The 20,745-nt window shown below is 40.8% G+C and overlaps 1 protein-coding gene across 1 annotated transcript; it reads left to right on the top strand.

Moving 5' to 3' along the window:
* Window positions 1-2,768: 2,768 nt before the first annotated feature.
* LOC149287497 (actin-binding protein WASF3-like) lies at window positions 2,769-19,737 on the top strand. Its single transcript, XM_089492811.1, has 8 exons — window positions 2,769-2,901; window positions 5,684-5,818; window positions 8,216-8,369; window positions 8,597-8,714; window positions 10,954-11,129; window positions 11,521-11,781; window positions 18,872-19,257; window positions 19,580-19,737. Exons 1-8 carry the CDS (start codon window positions 2,769-2,771, stop codon window positions 19,735-19,737), a joined length of 1,521 nt encoding a protein of 506 aa, XP_089348937.1.
* The last annotated feature ends 1,008 nt before the right edge of the window (window positions 19,738-20,745 follow it).

Below are 20,745 nucleotides of genomic sequence, written 5' to 3'. Positions count from 1 at the left end.
ATTGAGGGGCATGGGCGTAGGGACCGGGGGGAGCGGGGGGGGACAGATCCCCCCCAGTAACTCATGCGGGGGGAAGAGGCCTTGTGCTCCCACCACAGGACTGCAGGGTAAGTGGACTACAAAGGGCGGTAGGGAGAGGGTAGCTAGTGAGAAGGGGGTAGGGAGAGGGTAGCTAGTGAGAAGGGGGGTAAGGAGAGGGTAGCTAGTGAGAAGGGGGTAGGGAGAGGGTAGCTAGTGTGAAGGAGGGTAGGGAGAGGGTAGCTAGTGAGAAGGGGGTGGTAGGGAGAGGGTAGCTAGTGAGAAGGGGAGTAGGAAGAGGGTAGATAGTGTGAGATGGGAGTGTAGGGAGGGGGTAGATAGTGTGAGAAGGGGGAGAGGGGGTAGATAGTGTGGGAGGGCTTAGATAGTGTGAGAAGGGGGAGAGGGGGTAGATGTGCGAGTGATGGGGAGAAAGTGGGGATCTGATGGGGGAAAATGCTGTCCCCCCCAGATTTTTAGGGGTTCCTACGCCCATGTTGAGGGGTAGTGCATATGAACAGCCTCCCAGCAGATGTAACTTGTCCACAGGCCCCTATTTTTTCCCTAATTTTTGTACCTCTCCAATAAAAGTTTAGTTTTAGAGTGATCTGTTTTTAGGAGTTTTTCCCATATAGATATCTCTGGCATTACAATTGTTAACCATAGATTTGTTTTTGTCTTTTTTTTCTTGTACCCTGTCCTTGATAATTTCCTGTGGAGTTTGCATTTGCTAACACTCTTTATCGGAGATTCTTAAGAATGCACAATACCGGCAAACTTTCAGTAAAAAAACAAATAATTTGTAAGAATCCAAATGCACAAGTCTACTTCTGAGATATTTATACACACCACCCACTCACCCTGTCATCAAGTGTGAGGGCCATTTGAAAGCTATTCATTATCAGCTAAATGGCTAGTGGGCTACCTACAGAAGACCCCAGATTTACAAAAATGCTAAAACTCAATAGCAGACACGGAACCAGGATATGACTCCATGCTAACAATACGTGTATCACGCAAATGCAAAAAAAGTGCATTTATTTTCGACACTTGGTGTCCTGGTAATTATCCCAACAAAGTTTTGTGACAGTATGTATGACCACAGCACCAAAATTTGCATTAATCTTCCCATTAACTTTTAATGATGGATTATCTACCTATAAAATTCTAGTGTAATCTAGGCTAGTTGCCTGATTCTGTGTGCACATTGCCATCTACTGGCAAGTGGAGGAAGTCTCACTACTATTAAATAGAAGGAAACATCAGGAGGATAGCTGATTTATTCAATCCATACTTAATTCTGCAAGTATTGAAATACATAACAAAATGCCATAAACGAATCCTATATGCTATAACAAAATACACCATGTGTCTGTAGACAGAATGAATGAAGCAAAACCTGTGTGTGGGCTGGCACTCTATAAAAAAGTTAAAAAAAAAGAAAAAAAAGAGTTTTGCGCAAGGAACAAGATCTTCCTACTTTATTTTCACCAGAAATTTACAAGAAAATGGGTAACAGTAAAAAAAAGTAGATGTGGGGGAAGGCATAACATTGGCTTTCTACAGTTAAATTATGGTATGTATATCAAGAAAAATGGGCAGACTAGATGGGCTGAATACTTATCTGCTAATGTTTCTAAATAGCATCCATCTGAGGCTTGTCATATATGGGAAAAAAGAAAAATGTGTGCTGTTTATGAAGGATCATAACAATGTGAAGGACATTTGACTAAATGCCCCCTAGGCAACAATAACTCCCACAAGCTGCCTCATGGATACTGATGTCTCGGTACGTATACATTGCCTACTCCCAGTCGTGCCTTCTAATGGGAAACCATCAGATTAGCCTCTGCACAGAGTCTTTCTTATTACCGTATTTGCTCGATTATAAGACGACCCCCCAAAATCTGAATATTAATTTATGAAAAAAAGAAAAAGCCTGAATATAAGACAACCCTACAGGAAAAAAGTTTTACCAGTAAATGTTAATTCATGTAAATTATGTGAACAATTGTTTGTTAATAAAAGGTATGATTGAGAAAAATATTTTGTTTTTATTTCCTTTTTTTTTAACCTGCCCCCCCCCAGATATGCACATCTGCCCCCAGGCTTGCCACTGTGCCCCAGAAATGCCTTATATCCCATATATGCCACTGTGCCCCATGATATGCCTTTTAACCCTCTAAATGCCACTGTGCCCCATGATACGCGTTTTAACCCTCTATATGCCACTGTGCCCCATGATATGCCTTTTGACCCCCTATGTGCCACTCTGCCTCCAGAATTGCCTTTTACTCCTATATGCCACTCTGGCATTAAGGGGGATAAAAGGCATATTATGGGGCAGAGTGGCATATAGGGAGGTATAAGGCATTTCTGGAGGCAGGGTGGCATTAAGGGGGTTAAAAGGCATTTCACAGAGCACTCTGCCTCCAGAAATGCCTTATGCCCCCCATTTAACACTCCCATTTAACACAAGAGGATCCAGGTCCCCTGCATCTGAAGCACCGGTAAGTTGGGGGGGGGCATAACACAGGAGGATCCAGGTCTGAAAAAAAACCTCGTCTTATAATCGAGCAAAGAGTATTTTTGGATTTTTTTTTTGGAAAATGTATTGCTTTCATAACTGTGTCAATGTATGTGTCTCTGGTATTATTTGCATTGTTTGAAGAGACAGAATTCATATTTCTTGCTCGTTCTATTACTCAAAATCTCCTTGCTGTTTCTTACAGATTGACCACTAAGAGAAAATGCCTTTAGTCAAGCGGAATATTGAACCACGGCATTTGTGCCGAGGAGCAGTTCCAGATGTAGTGACCAGTGAGCTGGAGTGTGTCACCAACAGCACCCTAGCTGCCATCATCAAACAGCTGGGGAGCCTCAGTAAGTATTTGGTGTTGTGTTTTTTATTCATATGATATAGTGTAGTTTGTCAAGAAATCAGCCACATAGTTGTTGGTGAAGTTGAAGAACACTTGGTGACATTCCAGGCGAAGGCATCAGACCATCCTTGATCTCCATTTAGGCATTTCAGGATTGCAGCTACACAGCATTTTACATATATCATAAAGTGGAAGCTTGTTCCATTAAATTCAACAACCTTTCTACTCAATTTCTTGGTATTCCTTTTGTACCTAACTCTTAATGACTCACGACTGGAGAACATCATTCCTGTAGCTACTCTTGGTAAACAATACTGGGCTTTTGACCTGCTAACCATGTTGAGAGTTTTAACACTTAATATTTCATAGGCATGGTTTCTAAAACCATTTATGTCAATTCCAGGTCACTTACCAGGCCTTTTGTGACTTGTGCACTAGACGAGTATAAGCTACTGGGGTGCCCATACACAATAACTGACTTGGTGACCTTCAATGTTACAGAAGAAAACAATAGGCAGACTACATGGGCTGAATTGCTCTTACCTGCTGGCAAATACTGGAAAACACATTCTGTTTCTATTTTTCTATCCATATGAAGATACCTGTTTTGTCTGGAACCTTGGAAAATTCTGTACGCCAGGCTCCTCAATTCTATTTGTTAAACTCTATAATTATCTTTAGTTTCTAGCTTACAGACCAAAAGGCTTACCATTCACCACAGAATATCTGTAGAATTCGGTCTAGTACCTGACAGCAAAGCAACGGAAGCCGCTACAATATATGGTGGACGTGCACATCTATGCCTATGTTGGCATTCTCAGTTTATAAAAACTTCTTGCCTTTGTCTGGCCTTAGTCCCATCTATAAATATGTTGCCAATAGAGTAAAGACTTTTTAACTTTTCACCATGGTGAACACAGCAGGTCTTTTTCCTCAACAGTAACTGATACTTGAGATTTTATTTTAAGACTGAAACATTACCCAAGTCCATTTTATTTTACTTTTTGTCATCAACATTTAGGAGACTTTATTGTCAAACCACCTACTCTGGGGGAAAAAAGCTCTAAACCAGATGTGTCAAATTCTGAGCGTTCAGGACTTAATTAATTTAACATTTTGTGCTCATATGTCTTGGAATGTTTATAGCTGTCAGTCCTGGATTTTACAACCCATTTTATGAGAGTTTCTTTTTTCTTCAAAAGCTTGCATTGTCATGAGATGTTAGAAGAGAATATAAGTGCTATACATTATTTTCATCTTTAAGATCCTGTTAACACTGTTTGTCCTGTACTATTACCAATTTTTTGTAACATTGATGCCACATAGGGAAGGAAATACCTCAACAATGAACAGGCATTTCCAGGAAGGATTGGTATATTCATGTAAAAAAAATGCAGTTAATTAATTTTGTTACAGTATTATAAGGTATTCATTTTCATAATATTATAGTATTAATTGTAGACTTGGGCACCGGCCAACTCTTCGTGTTCGTCTTCGTGGAGGAAAAAATCTTCGTATTCCATGAATATTCGCCCGTTCCTGTGTTCGGTTTGGGCGAATATTCGTGTGCATTCTTCGTGTTTGTTTTTTTCTTTGTTTTTTTTTCCAGTTTTTTCGTAGAAGGGGTTAATACGAGGTTAACGCGGTACAGACTACGCAGCAGCTTTAGTGCCAGAAGTTTAAATATCCGTACAAGCAACTCTATTGGTCGCCTGCAGGGGCCTTCTCTGCCATCAACCATTGAAGTACACCTGTACCTCATTGGTTGATGGCAGACAAGCCCCTGCTGGCGACCAATAGGGTCCCTCATAAAGACTTTTAAAATCCTGGTCCAGCAACCTGGCCGGCAGAGACCACTAGTCGTACAAGCGACTTTATTGGTTGTTTGTACGGACTTTTAACTGTTGGAGCAGGGAGACCAGTGGTCTCTGCCGGTCAAGTTAACCCCTGAGGGCGAACCTACGGATTTCCGCTCCTGTTATCTATGCAGCATTGCAGGGGTTAATGGGACCGGAAACCTGTAGGTTCACTGTCAGGAGTTAAAAAGGCCGTGCGGGTGAGCCTATTGGTCGCCTGCAGGGTCCTCTTCTGGCATCAACCAATTGGTTGATGCCAGACAAGCCCACTTCTGGCGACCAATAGAGTGGCTCGTACAGACCACTGGTCTCCCTGCTCCAACAGGTCCGTACAACTGACTTTATTGCATCGCAGGGGTTAATGGGAGCGGAAACCTGTAGGTTCGCCGTCAGGAGTTAAGGGGCCGTGCGAATGACTCTGTTGGCTCACTCGCACGGCCCCTTAACCCCTGACGGCGAAACTACGGATTTCCGCTTCCGTCAACCCCAGTGATGCTGCGTAGATAAGGTAGGCTAGATGGGGAAGGGACCAGGGAGATTAGTAGACCAAGATGAACACGAAGATTCTTTGTGTTGTGTGTCCTCGTCTTCGTGTACGTTTTACCGCCTCTATCTTCGCTTCTTCGTTTCTTCGGGACGAACAACGAAAACGCACTCTTCGTGTTCGTTTTCATGTCCGAAGGTGGTAACTGATGTTGTCGGTTATGGATCATTATTAGTATTAATTTAGGATGTAATTAGTAATCATTTTCGCTTACAATGTATAGGACAGTTGTCCTCAAAGTTCTGCTTACATCACTGGGGAATAAGAGATGAGAATAATGCTTACTAAAGGAGGCTGAGAAATTCTGGAAACATCCCATACAATAAATGACATTTGATGACTGAGTATGATTATTTATTTTTCCAATTGCTCTAATGTGGCAGGTCGTCATGCAGAGGACATCTTTGGAGAGCTCTTCAACGAAGCCAATAGTTTCTACATGAGAATGAATTCCCTGCAGGAGAGGGTGGATTTGCTGGTTGTCAAAGTAACCCAGTTAGACTCTACAGTGGAAGAAGGTAAATTATAAATCTTTCTGACTATTGTTAATTATTATTATTTATTGTTTTATATATAGCGCAACCAAATTCTGTAGCACTGTACAATGGGTAGACAGGACATAACAAGTAGTATATAACATAACAAATTGACTTACAGAAACCACAGGTGAGGAGGGCCCTGCTCAAACGAGCTTACAGTCTAGAGGGATTTAGGGTGTATTACACAATAGGTAAAAGTGCAAGTGTAAGGGATGGACAAGCAACACTAGTGTAAGTATTGCATTAGAGGGACTAGGAGAGGTGAGCTAAAGGAATATGGGGGGTGTTAATGTGCAATATTATAAGCGTCCTTAAAGAAGTGGGTCTTGAGGGATTTTTTTGAAGGCCCGGAGGCAGGGGGAGAGATGGATAGACCGGGGGAGGGCATTCCAGAGGATAGGGGCAGTCCTGGAGAAAGATAGAAGAGGATAGAAGGAGATCATTGCATGAGCAGAGACCGTTTAGGAGTGTAGTGTTAATGGCAACACTGATGGATAATGTTACAAGGTTCTCATTTTATTTTGTGTAGAAGTCAAATAATTTCATACTAATAGTCCATACTAAGCCTGCGTGTATAAGGTTGCCTATCCTTGTCTGCTGACGTCTTTGTATCAATGGCTTATATTTATCCAGCTTTATCACTGCTTAGGCTCTTCTACCACAAAATAAAGAATAACAAGTTGACTAGTTGCTCCTCAGAATTCACCCTTCCCTCTGTTTTATGTTTGTTTTGGGGTTTTTTAATTGCATATTGTTCTTTAATGAACTGGGTGTCCAAATATGTCAAATCCATATAGGGGACCTATTACGGCATGACAAAATATCTTTGCTGAATACCAGAACCTTTTCAAACTTATAATTTCATATTCTTTGTAGTTCGTAAAGCACATTAATCTACCATTGATACCAAAGCATATGCTGTTTATCCTAATATTGGAGACTCATATCACAGTCCAACCTACATTTTTCCATTTTAGGAATGTTATCTATCACAGGAATTGCTTTCGCTGCATGCACCCTTTTCACTACTGAATTAAATCTATCTATGTTATTTTTCCTGTTTTAGTTAATGTAGAATATACATTACTAATCTTTGAACAGTCTTGGGACTTTGAGGATCCTAAAAAATAGATTGTGTCTGTCAGTTCAGTAGACACTCTTTTGTAATATGATATTTGCTTAAAGGGAGAGTATCAAAGCAAGTTAAAATAGCTTAATGAATTTGATAAAAATATATTACAGGCAAAAAAAACCTAGAGCTTCATCATTGCTCAACATAAATTTTAGCTTACTAACCACAGCTTAGTGAAACAAGCCCCAAGAGAGATTTTTCAGATGTCTGCTAAATATAAGGCAAACGCATCCCTTGGCATCTCTGAAGCACTCACAGTAATTGGTAAATCTAAACTTCAATTAATTGGGGCACTTCTGAACTTCTCAAACACTCTATCTAGAACCAGCTGACCTACTTGGAAAGATAGGCTTGTTTGCTAAATGCCTAATACTTCCTTAGCATCCTGTTAATTCATTAATCAGCCCATGTGTTCGTTAGAAAACAATTGAGCTGAAGATGAATACATTTAGGCATACCACATATGCTTGCAATAAACTGAAACAAAATCACAAAGCTGTAATGTAGAAAATGACATAGAGCGTGATTATTTATCTAGCACTAGCAAGTTATTCAGGAGTTGATTTAAGGTGATTGGTTCTCCAACTCCACTCCCAAAGAATGTATTGAAAGGAAGTCTACACATGGTACTCCAGCCAGGAGAAAAGTCGACACCATATGGCATATGGGACAAGTAAAGCCAAGTGCACCTAACACCAGCTGATTTGGACCATGACACCCATTAAAGATAATTAGCCTTGATAACCTCTGTTTTGCTCTAGCAAGTGATTCAGACATTGATTGAAGGTATTTGGCTCCTAAAGAATGTATTAAAATAAGGCCTAACTATAGCAAACGCTAGAACCCCAGCCAAGGAAGGGATGGCAACTTCTGACACAGAGGCAAGTAAAGCAAAGCTCCCCCCTCAACCAACTGACCACCCCCAGGGCAGCTGATGTAGATCATGACACCCATTAAAGATAGTGAGCCTTGATGGGCTCTAGAGTGTCCTGGTCCACAGCTTCAGAAACCAGAGGCTGTCACTTCTGACCAAATATCTTAAAAGCGGCTGAGCCTGGATTCAGAATGTATACTGGCACCTGTGGAGTAAACGTCTGTTTCCCGGGTGTTTCAAATTACATCCTGGCTTGGTTTAATTTATGGAGGCTGCTGTCCAATCACAGATGGAGAGCACAGATTAACCACCACTCTGCTGGCATATGCCTGTCATCTTGTATCATCTCCCTGTGTAATTGTGGTTACAGTGTCCTTGCAAGACATTAACATGCGGAAGGCATTTAAAAGCTCTACGGTGCAAAACCAGCAAGTGGTGTCTCGCAATTCCATTCCCAACCCTGTGATGGAGATGTATCTGCGATGTGATAAGCCACCACCGCTCAACATCCTTACGCCTTACAGGTGATGATTGCATTTATAAATGTTTTATATGCCCACTTGTCATCCCTATTTGATTTATTCTACACAACATTTTACAAAAAAATGTACTTACAGGTTATATTTCATGATTTTGGCAAATGGCTATGTGGTAGAGATTATCTAGGGTACCACAATGTATTAAGTGAAGAGCACAAGCAATCTCCATATCTTCATAGATGAGCTACTGAACTATGACATATGTATTGTAGAGATGATAAAAAAGATGGGCTCAGATTCTATACGGATCCATCTTACTTCTTCAACCTGTGGAAGGAAAAGATGTTGCAAGCCACTGAAGACAAGAGGAAGGAGAAGAGGAGACAAAAAGTAAGCCGTGTCACATTGGATTTATTATGAACACATCAAATAATGTAAATACCTCTGTGCCTCTTGATATAAATAAAGATTTGATGTATATGCATCCTGTTCCTCAAACAGCCCTTGTAAGTGGGTGATTAGGGGGTATATTTTGTGTTCATTTTTGCAGGTAGGGCAAACAAAATATTTTTCATGCACCTCTTCATTTATATATCTCTGGGGGTACTGCAGAAACTACCAGTTCTATTTACTGGACTAGGGTCCTACCAAAACTATTCATTAGACTTTATTAGTGCATTAGTACTTTTATTTGAAAATGATTTTACTCATCTACTAAATCTAATGAAAAAACCTGCTAAATAGATTCTACTATGTGTCCTGAGAGTAGAAATACCCAATGTTTTTATGCTGTTGTTTGTTTAGCTTTTTTTTGCAAGTTATAGTGCAATATTTACAAGTAGCGTTTTGCTATTTCAAAAACTTTTTTCCCAAATCTGGTCATTCTGCCCCATATGCTATTTGGGACATCTTTGAAGCCGGCCAATGCAATTTACCCCAATTAAACCGTATATTTTTGAAAACTAGACACCCCAAGGTATTTCAAATGCTGGTATATTAACCCTTTCCATGCATGAGACCACCAGCCTTTGTCAAAGTTTGTGGTAGTAATTTTTATATTGTTCACACAAATTGTACTTCAGGTATGGATGTTCAGCTCCTGGTACATGTCTCTGTGAAACAACACCCCAATATGTGTTCAACAACATCTCTTGACTACAGTGATACCACCCATGCATGGGTTGGTCTGGTTGTTTGGGAAGTGTGCTTTTTTTTCATTTTGTCAGTCTCTGTGCCTATGCCATATTTGGGACATCTTTGAACCCGGCCACTCCAATTTACCCATTCATTTTTTAACCCAGACACCCCTTGGTTATTTGAGATGCCATCACTGCATAATTACTTTTAAGTGTTCCCATATTTTTATAAAAATTATTTTTAGCTATTTTAATCATGTTCTGATTAGAAAGCTGGGCACCATTGACTTGGATAGTTGAATGCAGTACCTGGAGAGACCCTCTTGGAAACTTTATTTTATAAATTTCTATAAAGCAGTAGCCTCAATTCTACATTATTAGATTCCAGTGAGGTTATACATAAAAATGGCATATTCAGACAGGTATTGAGGGTTTGTCTGTCTATTTTTTACTATCATTGCCTTGTCCTCTATGATATGTCACTGATTTACACAAATTTCCTCTGAATTAGATTATACATTAGTGGGAAATAATGATGGATATATATATATATATATATATATATATATAGAATATGCAGATTGGATGCAAATTGGATACCTAATGTGTGGGATTCAGGCACTGTTGTTACATGAAGTGCTTGTGATGGGATTCATAAAACATTAGTTCCATGTTAGATTGTTTTCAACATTTATTACTAATGATAGCAAAATGAAAGCCTTGGGGTGGGACACTGAAAAAGAGAATCACTGCATGTTCTAAGCAGAGTTGGCTGTTAGTAACTCCAGTTTGGCAAGCTCTGATGTTGATATATTGTGGCATCTTAACTTGTTTTTACCCAACCTTGGCACGCGATGGCTCTTCAGTGCTAATCATGTCCCAGCAGGGTACGTTTTCTCCCCTCTGAGGTGCTGGTCACAAACAGAGGCCATTGTGTTATGTTAATATATGAGAAGCCATGCTTCCTTTGCAAGTCCGAGTAACTTTAATTCTTGTTGTGTTTACGGTACGTTTGAGTTTAGTGAATCTGCATTTTGCTCTATTACAAGCCAATTTAATTGAATTGATTTAAAAGGTTGATTCTTCTTGATCTTTAGTGAATAGAGCTTTCCAAGGAAAAGGAAATCCGCATTGAGATACCACAAAAAAAAATGTAAATAATGGATTTAAAAGTTGCTTACGGTTTTGCAAGGACAATGCATAGATTACCAGGACCATTCAAATAATCTAATAAACAAAATCTGAAAGTGACCCTACTAACATTGAATTGTGTTATGCTAAGCAGTGGGATAATCGGATAAAACAGGCATTTTTGGAACAGGTATATTGAAAATCTATGTACCCCCCAACACCAAGAGCTTGTGACATGAAAATTGATTTCCACCTTTGTTCCAAGGCTTTGAAACACAGTTGAACTGTGTGAAGCTGTTTGCAATATATTGATTGTACAATAATGTTTTTTTAATCCTTAATCCTGTTCTTATGGATTTTAGGAGCAAAGATTGGTGGAAGATCCTACTCGAGAAGTGAAGAAGGTGCGGAAAGCACGAAACCGCAGGCTCGAATGGAACATGATGGCTTATGATAAGGAGTTCAGACCCGATAACAGGTTCTCACCATCTCCATATCATGTGACTTCATCCGAGGGATCACTGTCCCCAGATACTAGGCAGGTTCCACACACAATGTGTCAATGTGCAAGCTGGAAAAAATACCAAATAAATGGGTACATCAGTGGTCTTTTTAGAAAAAGTTGGCTGAATTTGTTTAATTCTGTATCGTGTTATCATACAGTCAGCCTGGAATTAAATACCTTGTCTTATTGCTTAAATCAATATTATGAAAAATATATAATATAAAGCAATATTTTTATTGAACCCCTTTCCTTCTGAATTCCAAAGCACCAAGGAAAAACAGCCCCCAACTTTAACAAAGTTGTATACATTTTATCAAGATAAATTGCAAAATAAATGTTAACCCTTTAATTGTCTGCCAAGACCTCACTAAATGTGTATATGTCTAACATGCAGGTAAAGTAACTGCTTATATTACAACTGCAGGTCTTATGCATCAGATCTTGATCACTCTTATCCTGCTAGTCCCAATCACCCTGCCCAGCAAATGATGGCTCCTGCCCCTCACCTGACGCCAGAAAACAAGGAGATTGTCTTAATGGCCAGTCAGGCCCAAGAGCATTGTTACCGTACTTCTGCTCATGGTAGCCGACAGAATAGCTTAAACAGGGCTCAGCAGGCTCATGTACCACAGCCACCAGAGGCCATCCTGAACGGGCCACGCCCCCAAGTGATGAAGGATTATGGGTAAGTAACACTTTAAGTAATAATAATGATGATGCTTGTAACTAATGTATAATAATATCAGCTATGTGTGCTATAAAAACATGAGTATCAGCTAATCAATAAAGGTCCACAGTGATTCTAACATATTTATTATACATTCGTAAGGTCCTGGAGGTCTGGTTCTGACATTAGTGAATTACACCGGAGAGGAGGTCACAATTTGCTAATTAATTCCCTAGTAGATTTGAGATGTAAGGCTTCACATTTCACCATATGTTGCCAACACTGGGCCACTTTAAGGTTAATGCTTCATTTATTGGCATTTTCTCACATGGTCAGAACAGATATTATGAAGTCCTTCAAACCAAGACATAATAAAAGGTGTTTATACTGTAAATAATTTTTAAAACTGTATTAAATAAACTCCCAAAAAGTAGAGCTATTAATCTTTATTCACCAATGTACTAGTGCTGCTGTACACTGGTGATTCAACATACAGATTGAGTGTTTTCCTTTACCCCTGTGGATTGCTACACAGAGGCCCATCAGCTCAAGTAGTTAAATGCAAAACCTGGCTACAAAAAATACAATAAATTACTAAATATTGCTCCCTTTACACTTGAATTACTCATTGAATGCTGGCTTTGTTGTGCTCAACCAATACTAGTGACTAGTTCAGGGAATAATGTGTGCTGACTGTGAGGACATGTGAAACCAGTGGGGAGAAACCCGTCAGTGCGTGGTGTGGCTGGTGGTGCCGCAGATGCTTGACCTACAAAGCCCTTTTAATACATTTTAGTCTGTCACTCGAGCTAATTCATCCTTGGGGTGGGTCCTCAAATACATTAAATACATCATGAAAACCCAAACTTAAAAACTTGTGTTAAGTTATCACTTAAAAGGTAAACAAGACAAAAACATGTGGAACAACCCCTCACCGCCCAAATATTAATAATACAGAATAAAGGTATATAATTGAGTTTTCGCGTAGGGGAGACACAGGTTTATTAGACATTCCAAGTATTTGGACCAAACCATGAAACACTAATAAAGAAACTGGACCAACGTCATTCTAATAATTGAACTTCAATATTTTTATTATTTTCTTCCCCATTTCTTTAGTTTTTAACTACTAACTTGAAAATAGCATTTTTTCTATTGTTACTTCTTTCATAATGTTTTAGAGAAATATCGATGGATAATTTCATATTTTATTTAGAATGAGGATTTTTATGTAGTGTGAAATGGTGAAAAAGCCCAGATATTGTGATCATTAGCTAGAAGTTTTTGTGCATATCGTTAAATGAACTGTAGTTGGCAAATAGGAGGAGCATCTTCTTCTTCTGTTCCTGGATGTCTTAGGTATTTTTAGCTTATCATTCATATTGTGTATTGTTACTTTTAATGTTAAATTAGTATTCTATAGTACCTTGACTATTATACAGCAATAGTATATGCTGGCACCCTGTAAATTAACTGTAATAATAATAAAGGACATTCTCTTTATGACTTTCTGGGAAAATATATAGACTACAGGACCCTGGAGAGTTCACAGTGTATATGTAATTACAGCTGAGTGACCAGTCTGTATTAGCCTAGAAAACACATCTTAATGCCAGACACTGCTCTTTTCCATTCTTGGCAGTTAGTTCTTGGTAAAGGTGTTAATTCCAGAACCATCATTAGGATTAAATCAATAGTTTTTATAATCCATTATCTCAAAATATGGCAATTTATTTTGATATTTACACTAAGTGGTGCCTTTTTTAAATCTATTTATTGCTCACAGAGATTACCTTTTTAATTATCTCAATATAGTTATAGAACGAAAGAACACTGGTGATGTCAAAATTACAAACTACTGGTATTAACTTAGAAATTATATACAGTACAGTAAAAGGTTAATAATGCTACATTAGTGCTATTACTCCAGGCTGCAATTACATTTTAACTGTAGAGACATTACATTACATTACATTTATTTATAAAGCGCTGGCCGATTCCGCAGCGCTGTTACATTCATTAGAACAATTTATAAACAAACACAATAACACATACAATAACAAACTGGTGCAAATGAGAAGAGGGCCCTGCTCTTGCGAGCTTACAATCTAGCCGGTGGTTGAGGGGAGTGAGACAATAGGAGAGGACTGCTTGGGTGAGGATGAGTTGATCTGCTTCTGATGTGTTGAAGCCGTTTGTTCCGATGGCTGTAATTAGGATGATGGTTGGGAGTACTGTAAAGCAATGTTGTACGCTTCCCTGAACAAGTGGGTTTTCAGAGAGGTTTTGAAAGTTGTGTACGAGGCAGAAAGTCTGACTGAACGGGGAAGGGGATTCCACAGGAGGGGAGCGGCACGGGTGAAATCCTGAATGCGGGAGTGGGAAGGGGTAACAACAGTAGAAGAAAGCCGCAGGTCGTGACAGGAACGAAGAGGGCGGGTAGGGATGTATTTGGATAGGAGGGTAGAGATGTAAGGGGGTGCTGAGTTGTTGAGGGCTCTAAAGGTCAGGGTTAGAAGTTTAAATTTGATTCTGAAGGGTATGGGGAGCCAGTGAAGTGATTGGCATAGTGGAGCAGCAGATGAGGAGCGGCGGCAGAGAAAGATTAATCTAGCTGCAGTGTTGAGGATAGATTGAAGCGGTGAAAGGCGGGAGAGGGGGAGACCGGTTAGTAGGGAGTTGCAATAATGCAGGCGGGATATCACAAGGGAGTGGATTAGTAACTTGGTGGTATCTTGTGTGAGGAAAGGGCGGATTCGGGAGATGTTTTTCAGGTGGAGGCGGCAGGATTTGGTGAGGGACTGGATGTGAGGGATGAAGGAGAGAGCAGAGTCGAGGGTGACACTAAGGCAGCGAACCTGATCTGTTGGATGGATAGCGGAGTTATCAACAGTAATATAGATGTCAGGAAAAGTGGACATATCAGATGGCGGGATTACAATGAGTTCGGTCTTAGAGATGTTTAGCTTTAGGTAACGGGACGCCATCCATGATGCAATTCCTGATAGTCAGTGAGGTGAGTTAGAAGAGAGGGGGAAAGGTCAGGAGCAGAAATATAGAGTAGGGTGTCATCTGCATATAGGTGGTACTGGAAACCAAAGGAAGAAATAAGTTTTCCGAGTGAAGAAGTGTAGATGGAGAATAGCAGAGGCCCAAGAACTGAGCCTTGAGGAACACCAGTAGATAGCGGTAAGGGAGAGGAGCAAGTTCCAGTAAATGAGACGCTAAAAGTACGGTTAGAAAGGTAGGATTTAAGCCATGAAAGAGCCGTGTCACGGATGCCATGAGCATGGAGGGTTTGTAGGAGAAGAGAGTGGTCGACTGTGTCGAAAGCGGCTGAGAGGTCCAAGAGAACATCCAGTGAGAATTGGCCTTTTGTTTTAGCTGTGAGGAGGTCATTAGTAATCTTAGTCAGTGTAGTCTTTGTTGAATGCTGTGGACGGAAGCCAGATTGCAGAGAGTCAAGTAGAGAGTTTGACGAGAGAAAGTTTGTCAGTTGATTGTAGGTTAATCGTCCCAGCAGTTTGGAAGCTAGTGGGAAAAGTGAAACTGGACGGTAGTTTGATGGGGATGTGGGATCAAGTGAAGGTTTCTTTAGGATGGGGGAGGTGATGGCATGTTTGAATGAGGATGGGAATACACCAGAGGACAAGGAGAGATTAAAGATGTGGGTTAGGCTTGGGGTAAGAACACTAGAGAGAGGTGGCAGGAGATGTGAAGGTGCAGGGTCGAGGGGACAGGTGGTGAGGTGGGAAGACAACAGGACATTGGAAACGTCGAGGGGTGTAACTGGGCTGAAGCAGGTGAGTATCGATTGAGGTGAAGAGGGAGGTTGAGGTACCATATGATTGACACTTTGGGGGAGGATGTTATCCCTGATGATGTCAATTTTGTTTTTGAAGTAGGTGGCAAGCTCTTGGGCAGAGAAGTTGGAGGGCAAGGGGGGTGCTGTGAGTTTGAGAAGGGTGTTAAATGTGGAGAACAGACGTTTAGGGTTATGGGAAAGAGAGGTGATTAACGAAATGAAATATGTTTGTTTGGAGAGATGGAGGGCCGATGTATAGGAGCGGAGCATGAATTTGTAGTGAACAAAGTCTTCAGGTGAACGAGACTTCCTCCACAGGCGCTCAGCTGTACGTGAACACCTTTGAGGGAGGCGTGTCTGCTTGGAATGCCATGGCTGAGGTGGACGGCGTGGGGGATTGCGTACAGTTACAGGGGCAACCGTATCTAGGGCTGAGGCTAGTGTATGGTTATACTAATCTGTGGCTGTGTCAGGACAGGAGGAGGAGGATATATCTGAGAGGAGTGGCCGTAGTGTATCTGAGAGCTGTGGAGTGTTTAGGTTGCTGATATTACGGTAGGTTTGTGGTGGTTTCTTAGGTAGGGAGGGTGTGTGTGGTATGTCAAGAGTAAATGTGAGCAGGCTGTGATCAGACAGACAGATGGGAGAGTTAGATCTAGTGAGAGAAAACTAGATCTATATGGTGGCCGCCATGGTGCGTTGGGGAGTTAGTCCATTGTGAGAGTCCGAGGGAGGAGGAGAGTGAAAGTAGTTTGGAAGCAGCAGGTGAGGAAGGGTCATCAATAGGTATATTGAAGTCTCCTAGGATTAGTGTAGGGATGGTGGAGGAAAGAAAGTGGGAAAGCCAGGCAGCAAAGTGATCAAAGAAATGAGAGGTAGGGCCAGGAGGCCGGTAGATCACTGCAACACGAAAATCAATTGGGGAGAAAAGGCGGACAGAGTGTACTTCGAAAGATGAGAAAGACAGAGAGGGAATTGGTGGTAGACATTGAAATGTGCAGCGAGGAGAGAGGAGAATACCAACACCACCTCCCTGTTTGTCTCCAGGTCTGGGAGTGTGGCTGAAGTGAAGGCCACCATAAGTGAGAGCAGCAGGAGAGGTAGTGTCAGAGGGTGTCAGCCACGTTTCAGTGAGCGCAAGAAGGCTAAGGTGGTTAGAAATGAAAAGGTCATGGACAGCAGTTAGTTTATTGCAAACAGAGCGTGCATTCCAGAGGGCACAGGAGAAAGGGGGGCCGGGGTTGCAGTGGACTGGTTTAAGATTGGAGGGATTGCAGTGGTTTGTGTTAGTTCGGCGGTGTGTGCGGGGACGGAAGAAAGTGGGGATGGTGGGGCCAGGGTTTCGTTCAATGTCACCTGAGCACAGAAGGAGAAGAATACAGACAAATGGGAATGTGATTTGTGGGCATTGGATGCCATTACTTGTGCGTGCTTAGTGATGTTGGGGTATGAAGAGAACAGAAAGGCATGTTAGCTAGGGTGGGGTGATAGCTGGGATGAAGTTTTGTGGACTGTAGAGGGTTTGTCAAGGGGCGTGGAGGCTGCAGCGATTGTGCGAATTGTGGGTAGAGGACATGGAAACATGTATGGATTCATAGTAGGGAGGGGGGTGCAGCAAGCAAGTGCCTATGTGGGTTACCTGCTTTGCACTGTCCTCGGTATGTCGTTTGTCGTTTCCCTTCCGTTTAACTCCGGTGTAACTCTTATCTGTCCACTTAAGGAGAGTCCACTTGGGGAAAGGCCACAGCAGCTACATTTCCAAGCAGTCATATCCCAATAATACTGTGGTACCCTTATCCCCATGCAATAATTGAAATAATAATGTAAAACCCTACATCGGATCCTTGGCCTATTCTTATGTTCAGATTTCCTCTCAAATTGGCTATGATGTTTTTTCTCATGAAACACGTCTTTGTATTCCCCTTGCTGTTCACTCGGAAAGGTATTTCATATTTTCATAGGCCTTATGTCGACATTACATCTTTTTAACTATTATTTAAAATTGTGTCTTTGTGTGCATTACACTTAGACTACAGTCATATAAAAAAGAAAGTACACCCTCTTTGAATTCTATGGATTTACATATTAAGACATAATAACAGTCATCTATTCCTTAGCAGGTCTAAATATTAGCTAAAATAAACTTCAAATGAAGAACACATGACATATTACATCGTGTTATGATTTATTCAACAAAAATAAAGCCAAAATGCAGAAGCCATGTGTTAAAACCTAAGTATGCCCTTACAGCTTCCAATTAAGTAATTAGAATGCTAAGTGGCAGACAGGTGCTGCTAATCGATTGCACTTGATTCATTGATTATCAGCAAGTGTGGCCACCTGCTAAAGTATTAGCAGTTTGCTGGTCTGGAGCATTCAGGTATGTGTTAACACACTACCAAGGAGGAAAGACATCAGGAATGATCTTAGAGAAGCAATTGTTGCTGCCCATCAGTCTGGGAAGGGTTATAAGGTCAGGAGTCACATCTCGGACTCTACAGGCCTCAGTTAGCATGTTAAATGTATGATTAAAAAAAATGCTGCACTTGTTTGGAAGGGTTGCCAGAAGAAAGCCCATTCTCTCTAAAAAGAACATGGCAGCACGGCTTAGGTTTGCAAAGTTGTTTCGGGAACAATGTCCTTTGAACAGATGAGACCAAAGTGGAGATATTTGGTCATAATTCAGAGCGCCACGTTTGGCGAAAAACAAAACACAGCATATCTGATGAAGTCCTACAGAAAACAATTACCTCAAGTTATTGCCACTAAAGGTGGCTCTACAAGCTATTAAGGTGTACTTGGTTATCAAACATGGTTTCTCTATTGTGGCTTTATTTTTGTTGAATAAATCATGACATGGTGTAATATGTCATGTGTTGTTGTTCATCTGATTTTGTATTTACCTAATTTTTAGAACTGCTAAGGAACAGATTGTTATTGTGATGTCCTGTAAAACCATAGAGTTCAAAGAGAGTATACTTTCTATTTCACTCGACTGTGTGTCCTCTTATCCAAACATCTCTCCTTAAGTAGAAATGTAGAATTTGACAACATATAAGAACCATTTGGCCCATTTAGACTTCCCATTGTTTCCTGCTGTAAAAATCTTGTTATATATTTGAATGTTCCCAGTTCTAGTCTTTAGCTCATATTAAAATATTTAGCACATATGTCTCTAAGAAAAGGCCAACAGCCATAAAAATGCTGTCCGGTGTATTTTTTTAAGGTCAGCTGTCTGGGATAAAGGCATGAAAGGGATGCCGCAAGTTAAGAGTGAATTTACTCTCCTCTGTTTGTTTACAGTGGTCAGCAGATGCCAATTACTGAATATTTTGTGCCTCCTGCTCCTCCTCCTCCACCTCCCATGATCCCCTCTGCCCAAACTGCCTTTGACAGCCCCATTTCAGCTCCTACTCCTGTGGCACCCAACACTATTGCATCTCTGTCTTCATATACACCTGTCCCACCTCCAGCACCCCCCTGTCCATATTCTATCTCTCCTCCTCAAGCTGGCCCAATGGGACCCCCTGTGGCTCCCCCTCCTCCTCCTCCTGGACCCCCAGCTCTCACTGCATCCCCTGCTCATTCAGCTTCCCCTACTGTTGTTACTGCGGAAGCAAGAAAACCTCAGATACCCCTCATCCCTATGAGCGACGCCAGGAGCGACCTCCTGGCTGCTATTCGCAGAGGTGAGTGTTTACACAGTGCTAGCAAATGGTGTTATTCTTTAGATTTCAAATTGCTCTCTATGTACTTTTAAAATGTTATTCATTTTTCAATATTAGTTTATGAATCCCCATAGTATAACCGTCAGTGCCCACTTAGCACGAGTAGTGCTAAGCACAAAAACAACTTTGGTGGACAATATCTTGTAGCTAGACAGCTGGTAAGATACTATAGGTAATGTTAACTGGAAATGGTTTTAGATGAGTGTTATTATCACAGTCCATATCCAGCGTTATGTTAATGCATCATATTTTACATTTCAAATACTTTGTCTTTACTCTTAAGGTATCCAGCTCCGGAAGGTCCAAGAGCAGCGTGAACAGGAGGCCAAGAAAGAGCCAGTTGGAAATGACGTGGCTACCATTCTATCTCGCAGGATTGCTGTGGAATACAGCGAGTCGGACGACGACTCCGAACTAGAAGAAAATGAATGGTCTGATTAAGTCAAAGTCATCTTTCTGCACCATACTCTCCTCTACCTTATGTTTTAAGTTATTGCCATGGAACATAATTTGCTCACCATTTGAAAGGGGAATCCTGTGTGTGTTATTACAAAATGTCAAAAAAATGCTGCTATGGGACACAAGGGGCAATGTCAGGCTGCACAAAAAGCACATATTTTTAAATCATTACTTATTGATTAGTTTGCTAATTCTAATTTAAGAAGAAGCCACCAGAACAATAACCTGTGTTTTATGATCGTGTAATTTGTAATACAGTGGAACCACAATGTTTCTAAGTAATGAATGCCACTGCATCAGGTGTAACCAGATTTGAAGTGCTATAATTCGCACTTCATTCACTAACTGGAAAACTGGTATAGTATTTTTTTATTTGGTGTGCAATACTATGAGGCCTATTCACTAAACAACAAGTGCATGCAAGTTGGCAAAAAACATGATTTTGAAGTGCAAAATGCACTTAACATTATCATTTCAGCACTGTGTATTTAACCATTCAAAAACGCAGAAAAAAGACACAGAGGCAAATTGGATTTAGAATTGGCCACGGTATTTATTTACGAAAATGCCACAACATTGTTTATTATATCAAATGTAACAGCATTATAGAAATGTACACATACTAAATTCCGATTGTAAAGCTGAACCGATCATAACTTAATCGTCCTATTGACGACCACCAGCCAAGCCAAATACCACTGGTCGTTATAAAACTCAGGATATGATGGGTCGGGGCAATAAACATCTTGAATGTAGTAACTGTATGGGCATCACCCAAACATCTAACCCACAAGAGGAATGTATGCCCATACCACGCCCTTATGGCGACCAACTAGATCAAGGTCTAAAAAACATCTGGATCACTCCGCAAGATCCCAAAGTCCAATGCATCATTCCTTCGCTGTACACCTAGACTTGGAAGGGGGGGAATCTTCTCTTCTCTGTAAATCAGTTGAAATAATAAATATGATTATGTTCACATAAATTTAT

The sequence above is a fragment of the Sceloporus occidentalis genome, unplaced genomic scaffold, assembly GCF_023333645.1.
Source record: "Sceloporus occidentalis isolate IW3139 unplaced genomic scaffold, rSceOcc1.0.p SCAF_60, whole genome shotgun sequence".
NCBI lineage: Eukaryota > Metazoa > Chordata > Lepidosauria > Squamata > Phrynosomatidae > Sceloporus > Sceloporus occidentalis.
This window is presented reverse-complemented; position numbering and strand designations above follow the sequence as displayed.

Excerpts from the sequence above, each read along its gene's own strand:
- LOC149287497 (XM_089492811.1), top strand. The coding sequence starts at position 2,769 with ATGCCTTTAGTCAAGCGGAATATTGAACCACGGCATTTGTGCCGAGGA. Across the intron at positions 8,715-10,953 it reads AGGAGAAGAGGAGACAAAAA|GAGCAAAGATTGGTGGAAGA; the intron begins GTAAGCCGTGTC and ends TATGGATTTTAG. Across the intron at positions 19,258-19,579 it reads CCTGGCTGCTATTCGCAGAG|GTATCCAGCTCCGGAAGGTC; the intron begins GTGAGTGTTTAC and ends TTTACTCTTAAG.